The 11,508-nt window shown below is 41.6% G+C and overlaps 1 protein-coding gene across 1 annotated transcript; it reads right to left on the bottom strand.

Annotated features, from left to right (window-relative positions):
* Positions 1–2,667: 2,667 nt before the first annotated feature.
* slc52a3 (solute carrier family 52 member 3) lies at positions 2,668–10,316 on the bottom strand. The gene is made up of 4 exons (XM_054782452.1): positions 10,262–10,316; positions 5,985–7,042; positions 4,111–4,234; positions 2,668–3,650 (listed from the first exon to the last, which is right to left on the bottom strand). Exons 2-4 carry the CDS (start codon positions 6,980–6,982, stop codon positions 3,438–3,440), a joined length of 1,335 nt encoding a protein of 444 aa, XP_054638427.1. The 5' UTR covers positions 6,983–7,042; positions 10,262–10,316; the 3' UTR covers positions 2,668–3,437.
* Between the last annotated feature and the right edge of the window lie 1,192 nt (positions 10,317–11,508).

The raw sequence follows: 11,508 nt of genomic DNA, 5'->3' as shown, positions 1-11,508 counted from the left end.
TCTCCCTGTTTCTGTATCTCTTTCTCACACACATAAACATAAGTCATCTTTACAAACAACTGATTTCTCCCCATTCCCATGCCTTCCTCTTGACACTGTGTATAGTGATGACTGTTGGCGTGTATTGTTTAGTAATTGCTTTTGTTACATTAGAATTGTTAATCTTCACCCTCAATACATGCACACAGTCTCTTTTTCTTTCTCTCGGAAACACGCACACATCTGTTGTGATGATGTCTGGCTTGTTTTTGTCCCAAAATAAATATCTGGTATTTTGACATACACTGGTTTTATATCTGAAACTTTATTCTCTCATTCTGTTCACCACGTATTCATTTAGTGCAAGGTTGTGTATTTATAGGGGCCTATGAGGAAGCCTTTCCTTGTTTTTTGTGTTAAAAGAACATATGAAGAGGGCCCCTGGCTGTGTTCGCCTTAGGCCCCAAAATTGCTAAGTCCGCCACTGCTGTCCAGGCACGGAAAAGTGGTCACTACCACTAGGGAGCGCTGAAGACACTGGTCCTTGTGGTCTATGAAGCAGCTTTAGTATTTTCTCCCTTTTTTGGGCAGTTTGGCAGCACCGTTAGCTGGATAATGTCAGAGATCATAATCTTTTGTCTCTGAAGTACACCACATCATAATTATTACTTCTTATTATTGATTATGCAGGTCCATGTGGTCAAGACCAGCTGTTCTCTGGCACAGACCAGTGGTCACTACGACTAGGGGCGCTAATGACACTAAGGTCCTTGTGTTCTGTCAAGCATCATTAGTATTGTAATGTCTGCACTGATGCTATTGAAATAACGAGGAGGTCGTTGATCAACAAGCTCTTTATTGTAAAGAAATGGCTACCGTCGGCCATAACCACGCCAAAAAGCACACCAGCACAACAACAGCAACATTCCTCGACTAACACCAACACCCACTCCCCACCTCTGGTGCATTCAGGGCAACCCGGAACCCAGAACAACACAGAACAAAAATATGTATCACAGGTATAACTTCTGGGTCGCTACAATATTTTCTCTCTTTTCTGGAAATTTGGCAGCACTGTTAACTGGATAATATCAGAGATCATAATCATTTGTTTCTAAAATACACCATATTATAATTATTATTGTTATTATTATTGATTATGCAGAACTGTGTGGTCAGGACAGCTGCTCTCTGGCACAGACCAGTGGTCACTACCACCAGGGGCGCTAAAGAGACTGGTACCAGTGGCACAGTGGTCACTGTTAGATATTTTAGCTTGTTTTACGCTCTTCCTGACACATAATGTTTACTTACTTACTTGCAGTTTCTTAATACATAATTAATATATTTACTCATTGTAAACAGTAAAATATCTAATCAGTACTACATAATACGTCTGTGTAGGCTCTCAGTCGTACAGGAGTTGTCCAACGAGGGAAAGGCTTCTTGAGACGTCTGTACTTCTGTGAAGAAGGTGTCGGACGTTTCACTCCTCATCTGAAGAGCTTCGTCAGCGAACTAACAAGTGCTGGTAGCCTAGGCCTTAAATACAGTAAGAGGGGGCGGAATTGGTGTGCCAACACCCTCCTCCTATTGGTTCCTTACACTAAGACTGGGAGGAGTTGTGGTCTAATCCTCTCCTTCCATTAGCACCTCCGATCAAAGGGAAGTGTAGCTCCCTGTAGTTGGGTATGAACGACTCTGATACTGGCTCGTTAGCATCTATTGTTCTGGCTCGGCCCTGGCTCGGTCTTGGGGATCATCAAGGTGTTTTCTGCCAAAATTTAAATGAGCTTTAATGTTCTTTCTGTTCAACAGTGGCTTTCGTCATGGAGCTCTGCCAGGCAGGCAGTTTGTGCCCAGTGTCTTTCTTATGGTGGAGTCATGAACACTGACCTTTACTGAGGCAAGTGAGGCCTGCAGTTCTTTGGATGTTGTTGTGGGGTCTTTTGTGACCTCTTTGGATGAGTTGTCGCTGCGCTCTTGGGGTAATTTTAACAAAAATGGCAAGAAAAAAGGGAATCAACAATGGAAGAGAGACAGACCATCATAACACTTAAAAATTTAGGTTTTTCCTCCAGAGAAATTGGAGCGGTCTAAAACTTTTGAGCGACAGTGTATATGCGTGTGTGTGTGTGTGTGTGTGTGTATACAGTTACTGTATACAGTGTGTACAGTATAATTTGTATAGCTTTTTTTGTATAGTTTTTTCCTTTTAAAAAATCTCTGTGTACCGCATAACAGGTGTTTTAAGTAATCAGTAAAAATCAATCTTTTCCCATTAAATCATGTCATGTCCTAAGTAAAAATACATACTCAAGTAAGGAAAAGGCTTTTGGAATGTGGTCACCGAGCTGGGCTTGTTAGCTTGTAGAAGTGTGCTCCTGCCACCTTGTGGTCAAACATTGTCTTGGTTCCACACCACTGCATTTTATTACTTTAATTCAGAGGTGGCAAACTCGTTTTCATTGAGGGCCACATCGCAGTTATGGCTGCCTTTATAGGCCCACTTGTAACTGTTATTATACGTGAATATAAATACAACCTCATGATATTATTACACAATTGCCCGTGCATTTGATTTATATACTTTTACTAACAAAGTCATGGATAACTTGCTTTGAATTGAGAAGTGAAGTAAACATGTCAAGGTGACAAGCAGACATTCAGGGTTTTTTTGTTGTTTTTTTTAATAACAGAAAATGCTTGGAATATCTGATCAGATAATATTAAAGTTTAGAAAAAATGCACACAGTACAATTTTTCAGTCAAAATCAAAGAATAAATACTTTTAAAAGGAAAAAGATGAAGTGCATTATTGACACACATTATTCGCAGGCTTTTGCGGGCCACATCTGGCCCCCGGGCCTTGAGTTTGACACATGTGCTTTAATTAATAAATTAAATAAACTATTATAATTTTTAGAATAACAGACAATTTTCCAACATGAACTACTAATTATTGTGTTTAACTTACAAAATGCTATTGTGTGGAATAGGTAGACATTAAAACATCAGGATTTATTTGACTGATAGGACATATAAAAGGCAAAAAGTTTCATTTCTAGACATTATTTGTCAAATGTTGGCTATATGCCTTACAGTTAAAATCACAGCATAATTACAGGAGGCGACAAGAATTATCTACTTACTTTTGAAGTACCTTTTTAATTTGTTAAATACAGTAAGTTGTTTATTATGACATGACGGAAATGTGAATGTTTTCAATTGTGAACTTGTGCACTGCCACATCATTGTCTCGTTTTCAGGCTAATGTCAATCATCCTTTGGTACGACTTAAATGCGGTGAACCCAATACTTAACAATATTTTTAATTACAAGTTACTCTGACATGGAAACTGTACTTGAACTCACAACATTTTTCTCTTCTGTTCAACCAAATGAATAAACCTGGTCTTTTACCCCCCCAAAAAAATATTTCAATAAAAATTGGGATTTCACAGGGGGCATTTAGTGTTGCAGAAGTCCCCAGACTTGAAGAGCTTGAGGATGTTGACCAGTGGGAACATGATAAGGGAGCCAACCAGCGATCCCATTTGCGATGCAGCTCCACACCAAACCAGTGCGCTGTGGCTGTGGTCCCGCAGGATGATGCCCACCATCACTTGGACATAAGACAGCGTTCCAGTGAAAAAGAGCCATGAGAGCAGCTGGTGAGGGCAAAAAGGACAACATTGTACACACTCAACTTTAAACCAGCACTAAGTACCACATTGTTTTCCCGTCTCCGGCTGTCCTTATTGTTGATTTAAGTTTATTATTATTTTTGTTCATCCATGTTTTATGCGCATTCGTTAAAAAGCTGAAGTGGTAAAATTGTTGTTTTAACAAAAGCGACACAACTCTGAACAATAACTTTAGCACCGTGCACGAGTGGTAACATTACATGAGAAGAGTCCTGGCTGGTCTACCAACATTATAAACCCTCTGGGGTAACCATTGCAAGACGGTATTTTCTGAGCCAATGTACGATGCTGCATTGTTGCATGTCATCAGTTATCATAACTACTAAGAGATGCTCAACACTTCTTTGCTAAGAAGCTGAACTTTGCTATTTCCTCAGTAAAGCCACTGGGACAGGGTCACACGACATGTTGGTGTGTCACTCACAATGAGCACTTCTCCCACCACAGACCCTTGAAGCAAAGGGCATGGGCTCATGGCAGCCATGGCCATGTTATAGCTGCCAAAGCCTGTCCCCAGCAACGTCAGCACACCCAGAAAGGTAAGAGACCTGAAAGCAGAAGATGGAATTCGATTCATATGTTAGCTGACATTTTTAAAATGTAAGACAGCTCTGGAATATAGTATTGAAGAATACTGTATGTCAATGGATTTGAGATATCTGTTGTGGATCATGAGAGAGTTTTCAGGGTTTTGCCCAGTCTATACAGCATATCACTGAACAGCTTTGAAGTAAAACAATCTACCTGATGACTGAAGTGTTGACTTTCTGCTTTTATTTAGGAGGTTTCATGCAAATGTGACCCCTACATTGCCATGCCATTGCAGAAAACTTGCAAGAGCTCAAAATATTTGGACTATCACATCATCCATCCATCAATTTTGTACAGGTACAGCAATCCCTCATTTATAAATAAATTTGCCGTGATAAGACCCGACCTTGATAAGTGAATATCCGGGTAGGATTCCTTATTTATAAATGGAATATTTTCATAGGTAGATCATAGAAAACCTGTTCACAACATTCTAAATATGTTTTTTAACATTATTGGAACCCTCTAGACATGAACTAACACCCTTATAGTCACCTTTACACTCCTATTATCGTATTACAGTATATAGTAGATAAGGTATTTAAGACATAAATAAGACTTGTGCTTGTGTGTACTGCTATAAATGGGGTCCATAGGGCATGAGTACCCCCTCACTTATACTTGTTGATAATTCTCCAAAAGTAGAATGTAACACAACAGTTATGATTTTGGCGCAGCTGTGCCACAGGTTATCGTCTCCTTTGGAAAACTAGTGGGAAACTAGTTGCAGTGCACACGTTCCATTTTATTGTCTGGCTTAATATCAAATGACTGAGAATATTTATTTAGTGGCAATTAAATGGTTCCACCTGCCCCCTGCAACGGGTGCACGTACCCCTGGTTGGGAATCACTCCCGTAGGGGAGCAGAGTGAGTGGTTGACAGGAAGTGACTTTGGGGGTTCAAAGTTGAGTGTCATCTTGCCGTGGGTTACGGCCACAACAGTAGCCCATGTTTTTATTAGAGATTTTTATGATGGATTTTTATGCCTGTTGTGAGAAAATTCAAACCTGCAAGAAGAGCCTGTTGTTTTGGTGACCACGTCTAGTGACTGTGTGTCTCATCGAACATGACAGTAACATTACTGACACCTAGTGGCAAGTGTAGAATTCGACGTCACCGTTTTTGAATACGTCTCGTGAAATGTTTATATTTCTATTTTCATTTATTTAGCCATTTTTATGCTTGAAAATGCTTAATTTAGGCAAAACATATGTAACATTTGCTGAAATATGCATATGTATTGACTAATAATAGGCCTTATTCAACCACGAAACAGCATGATTTATTAATTAATATATCTTTTAAAAGCCGGGATAAAGTGACGCCGCAAAATTCGAACTGCAAAGTGGTGAGGGATGACTGTATAGCGCTTGTCCTCATTAGGGTCACTGGTGAGCTGGAGCCTATCCCAGCTGACTTCAGGTGAGAGGCAGAGTACACCCTGGACTGGTTACCAGTTAATCACAGGACACCTAACGCATAACACTACAACCTAACATGCATGTTTTTGAGATAAGGGGAGGTTCCAGAGTACTCTGAAAGAACCCACACACCCATAAAAGAACATGCAAACTCCACCTATGAGGCAGTCATACTAACTATTTCTTAACATCCACTATGACAAAATAATCAAACCATCATTTTGAAAAGTTTCATGACAACTCCTTTGTGCACCTTGACATCTAAAAAGCAATAATAATAGTACCTGTTTTTGAAGAACATTGCAATGGTACACGCGACAGGATTAGCCACCGAAGCCAGACCAGCAGAAAGGTGATAGGCCAGGTTCCCATATGGCATGCAGGAGTACGTCTGCACGGAGGGCAGCACGCCGTTGGTAGCACCATTGACCCACACCACTAGGAAGTAGATGAATGTCAGCTGGTACACCGAGTGACTGGAGCCTGACAAAGGAGGCCCTATCGGGCTCTCATCCTTGTTCTGGCATTTTAGGTCATCTCCGTCAGTGTCTTCAGCAGGATTGTCCAGTCCTGAGCAGACTGACGCCACTGAGTCTGCCGCCAGGTTTTCATCAGATTGCCGACGAAGCCTGTCCAGTGCCACAAAAGCAGACAGGCTTATGCACATCATGGCTGTCAGGAAGAAGAAAAACACCTCAGTGGAAAAGTTGGGTGGGAGATACTGGGTTTGGAGGAACCACCCATTTCCACCTGTGTGGTTTTCCGCTGTCTGAGAAAAGTTAACACACTGGGCCATGCCCACGCCTTGGGCCAGAGCAGCAATGCCAGGAATGAAGCCGCTGAGCCCCTCTCCGATAAAGTATGTAGTGATGTACTTTGCTGGAAACTGCATCATGAAAGGCAGAAAAGTGACAGAGGAGGTGCAGTCTACCAGCGAGAGGAAGAAGGTGATGATGAAGAAGGCCGTGCTGTGTGACGCACCAGCCACAATGCTTGTTTCATCCCAGAAGAAGGCCAGCAAAAGGCAGGAGAGGACGCCAATGGAGAGGATGGTGTAGATGGCAGTCCGCTCATTTAGCCGTCCTGGGCTCAGTTTGTGCATGAGTGTGATGATCAAAGGTCCCACATTGGCCAGCTGGATGATGACCGTCAGGTAGGAGGGCAGCTCCCAGCCTTCAGGGAGTGTGTTGACGATGAGTGGTAGTTCCACCCACAGGCCGTTCACTGCCACCCAGGAACCCAGGCCAAAGGCGCAGGCCAGGGCGTGCACCAACAGAGCCATCCTGCAGCAGCTAGGGCCAACTAGGACTCAGTAGCTCGACGTCTGCTGCCTATATCACACCTTGAAGATCAGACGAGAAGAGCATTAGCTGCATGAATACTATGAGTTTTACAAGCTCAAAGGATGGGCAAACCTTTGGAATCTAACCGAAACTAACCAATGCACCGAGGCTTTTCATTGATTAGGTCAAAATTAGGTCAAATTTTTGTGACATGTGCATGGCCACTAGCTTCACTAAAGTTGTAATCCATACACACTTGAAGGGGTCAATTTTTTTTCAAATGTAAAACCTCAAGATAAGGTAGGTTTTGGCTGCAGTGATGTAAAATGGGGGAAATTGCTTTACGATGACATTTTTATATGATTGATTGGTATTAATCATTTATGGTGGCTATACAGAACAAGAGAAACGCAGTACACTAGGTCCCCAACTTACGAACATCCGACATGCGAACTTTCGGAGATACGAACACACGCCGACTGTTCTATTTTTTCATGTATTTTACCTTTTACTACCATAACGCCAATATTTATACTGCGTCATGCTTGACCAGTAGAGGGCACTGTGACACTGCTAATAGGACCAACAGGTACAGGAAGCTGCTGGGGAGAGAAAGCTAAATGGAAAGCTAAATTGTAGCTGTATAATACAAACCGGACAGAGCATGTGATTAAAGTTTATGAAGAGCTAATAGGCCTGCTTAATTCTACACCACCCACAGAACACAACCTCTTTTAGAAGAGTCTAATGACGACGACCATTTGTCCTTTTTTTCAATATCTACTCCTCCAACTACACCACAACGACGTATGCTCGACCACTCCTCTTCAAAGGTAAATAACATGTATCAGTACGTATTATTATATCACTTTTATTATTGTTTTTTTCATTAATTATCCTCGTTTAATATTACTAGTGCATCCAAACTCATATTTACATTCATACACATATACTGTATATGTATACACATACATGTAGTACCTATATCATTGGTAATATTACCTTTTCCCCTACTTAAGAACAATTCGACATAAGAACGGTCGTCTGGAACCAATTGCGTTCGTTGGTTGGGGACTTAGTGTACCCTTGTCTGATGTGCTTTTTGAAATTCAAATCTCTCTTTCAACAGCAGTGTTCACATTGACACTCACACACTGACAATCACATGGACAACAACAAAAAAAAAACATTAGGACACACAATGAAATGGAAAATTGGGTTGGTTTGGGAACATGCCACAGATCAACAGAGTTGTTTTGATTATTTTTCACGGACTCTTGTTTGTGACTCTGCACTCTGTATCGAGGAAAAGGCTTCTTGAGACGTCATCTGTACTTCTGTGAAGAAGGTGTCGGACGTTTCGCTCCTCATCCGAAGAGCTTCGTCAGCGAACTAATAAGTGCTGGTTAGTCAGCTTAGTCAGTGTGTGTGGCCTTTCTAACACTGACCAATACCTGCTTTTTGAATCAAACCATCCACTACAACATAAACTAGGGGTTATTAGGACCCTCCAACATAGAGCGGAACAAATACCAACTAGTGCTGAGGGAAGGAAAAAGGAGACACAACATGTCCAGAGAGCGCTCTCAACCTGTGGGTACCCACGGTGGGCTTTTAACAAATGTCAAAAGAAGAGAGTAGGGAAAGAAACCCAAAAGCCCACAGAAGCAAAAAGGAGAGGAGTGGTAGTCCCTTATGTAGCGGGGGTCTCCGAAAAACTCCAGAGGATCTTATGGCAACACAAAATTCCTACCTATTTCAAACCAGTAAATACCCTGAGACAAAAATTAGTGCATCCTAAAGACAAGGCTCCAAACCAGAAACAGAGCAATGTGGTCTATTCCATCCACTGTAAAGATGAGGAATGCAAAGAGCACTACATTGGGGAAACTAAGCAAATGCTCCAAAAAAGGCTTTATCAACATCGCAGGGACAATGCTAGTGGTCCTCAATCAGCAGTACATCTACACCTGAAAGCTACCAATCACTCTTTTCAGGACAGCAAGGTAAAGATTTTGGCCAAAGAAAACAGATGGTTTGAAAGAGGAGTAAAGGAAGCTATTTTTGTCAAACAACAGAACCCATCATTGAATCGGAATGGTGGTTTGAGGTTTAATTTGGACCCTGTGTTCAGCAGGTTACTGAGACCAAAACCCACAGCTCTTAGTCTTGCAAATGAGGTGAAGGCAGGGCCAAGCCAGAACAATAGATGCTAACAAGCCAGTATCAGAGTCGTTCATACCCAATTCAGGGAGCGACACTTCCCTTTTATCGGAGGTGTTAATAACAGGATAGGATTATACCACTACTCCGCCCAGGCTTAGTGTAACGAACCAATAGGAGGAGGGTGTTGGCACACCAATTCCGCCCACTCTTACTGTATTTAAGGCCTAAGCTACCAGCACTTATTAGTTCACTGACGAAGCTCTTCGGATGAGGAGCCAAACGTCCGACACCTTCTTCACAGAAGTACAGATGACGTCTCAAGAAGCCTTTTCCTCGATGGACAACTCCTGTACGACTGAGAGCCTACACAGACGCTCTGCACTCTGTATGAAATATAAAGTATATAAAGAAGGAAAAACTGTCGACTGCTGATTCTGGTGGAGAACAATCACTGATAATTTGGTCAGATAAGGAAATATATTAACAATAGTATAATATAGGAAGTATACAAATGACATATTCATCAAATATAGGATTGTACAACTTCCTTCTGTATTGTCTATGTTGGCATTGCCTTTATGATCAGTTCAATTACACCCAGAACCAAAATATCGCTTGAACTAGACGCACAATTCATGCATGTGCATTCAACTCACCAACATCTTCCAAACATGATGGAAATTTTGCCCTAGCATGATGTTCCAACACACTCATCAATCCTTCACTGTTATTACCGTTATGCTAACACTACTGCACCTGTCAAACAAAAAAACAACAGTATGAATACCTATACAGTAACTAGCAAAAATGTGGTTCCTGGAGTGCTATTTAAAGAATTGAATGTGAGAGGAAATTAGGTGAATTTGGGAGTAAAGAGTGCTATTCGGGCTTCAGACAGCTGGTGTCACTTCCACATTGACATCCGTTGCAGTCTCGACCATGTGAGCTTGATCACTGCTCACGCTGATCTCATGATGAGTGACAAAAGCATTGCATGGTGACTCACATGCATTTCCACGTTACAAATAACACAAACACACTCAAGTGATACTGTGTGTCCTACATGCTTACAAACAACACAAACCGCCCTGAATTCCATAAAAAGTACTTACATGCAGCCTCGGTCCCTGCAGGCCTGGGAGATGACTGTCATTGCACAAAGAAGTGAGTGAATGACAGGCCTCATTTGGCTCTTCACAGTGAGTGGGATCACATGGTTTGTTGGAGGGTCAAAGTCCACCCCAGCTGTAAATACTGCTTAACAGAGGGCATTTCTCTTTTGATTAGGTGAAGTCACTTTGCCCTGACATGTCGCACGGTTGCCAGGTGGTTAGCATGTTGGCCCCACAGTTAGGAGATCTGGAAGATATGGGCTCAAATCGCCGTTGGACATCTCTGCGTGGAGTTTGCATGTTCTCCCCATGCGTGCGTTGTTTTTCTCCGGGTCCATTCCAAAAACATGCATGTTAGGTTAATTGGTGACTCTAAATCGTCCATAGGTATGAATGTGAGTGTGAAAGGTTGCTTGTTTATATGTGCCCTTCAATTGGCTGGCGACCAGTCCAGGGTGGACCCCGCCTCTCGCCCAAAGTCAGCTGGTATAGGCTCCAGCGTACCCCCGCGACCCTAAAGAGGATTTAAACAGCATAGAAAATGAATGAATGAACGAGTTTGACCTGACGTGTTGGCACAATGTACATACTTGGTTGATTAAAACGTTCAGCAGTTGTTCCTTATCAACCAAGCCACTTCTTAAGTGGGCGCTATTTATGGTTGCTTGAGTCACAGTGGCAAAACATTTATCTTAGCGTTATAGAAGTCATGTTATCAAGAGATTTGATAACAGAAAAATGTGTTTTAAAGAGAGAAATCAGTATTGTAATAATACAAACAAAAAGGGATGAAATCTGTTGGGTGTGAATGAATAAATACTGAAGAGTTTTTAAAAAATCTGCACTTGCTAGTATATAAATGAAAAAGTGTGAAACTTGCAATGAAACAGGTAAAAGCCAAGGTGAATACGGTATTACGTCACATTAATGCTAACATGTGTGTGTGCGTGACATGGCATCTAAGTCGATAGTTCTCTAGCAGAGGGCAGTCACTGCGTGTACTGTGTTCCATTAAAATGGAAATGTGAAACATGGAAATATGCAATTGAAGTCAAAACTTTCTTTAAACCTTGTTTCGTGATACTTGATTTCCCCTAATTTTGTTGTACTGTAATAATCTCTCAAATTTTTCATTTTTGATGTATCCTTTGTATAAAACACTATTCCTCCATCACACCAAAACCACAAAGCCTTCTTTAGGTATATGAAGTGGAAAGAAAAACACATTGACACAACACTGTCCACAT

This window comes from Dunckerocampus dactyliophorus, chromosome 1 (genome assembly GCF_027744805.1).
Source record: "Dunckerocampus dactyliophorus isolate RoL2022-P2 chromosome 1, RoL_Ddac_1.1, whole genome shotgun sequence".
Taxonomy (NCBI): domain Eukaryota; kingdom Metazoa; phylum Chordata; class Actinopteri; order Syngnathiformes; family Syngnathidae; genus Dunckerocampus; species Dunckerocampus dactyliophorus.
Note: the sequence above shows the minus strand (reverse complement) of the source record. Positions and strands in the feature narration are given on the sequence as shown.

Bases quoted from the DNA above. Each gene is read 5' to 3' on its own strand.
- slc52a3 (XM_054782452.1), bottom strand. From the start codon at position 6,982: ATGGCTCTGTTGGTGCACGCCCTGGCCTGCGCCTTTGGCCTGGGTTCC. The intron at 4,235-5,984 runs GTACTATTATTA...TTCTGCTTTCAG, and splicing joins GCAATGTTCTTCAAAAACAG to GTCTCTTACCTTTCTGGGTG. The intron at 3,651-4,110 runs GTGAGTGACACA...TGCCCTCACCAG, and splicing joins TGGTGGGAGAAGTGCTCATT to CTGCTCTCATGGCTCTTTTT.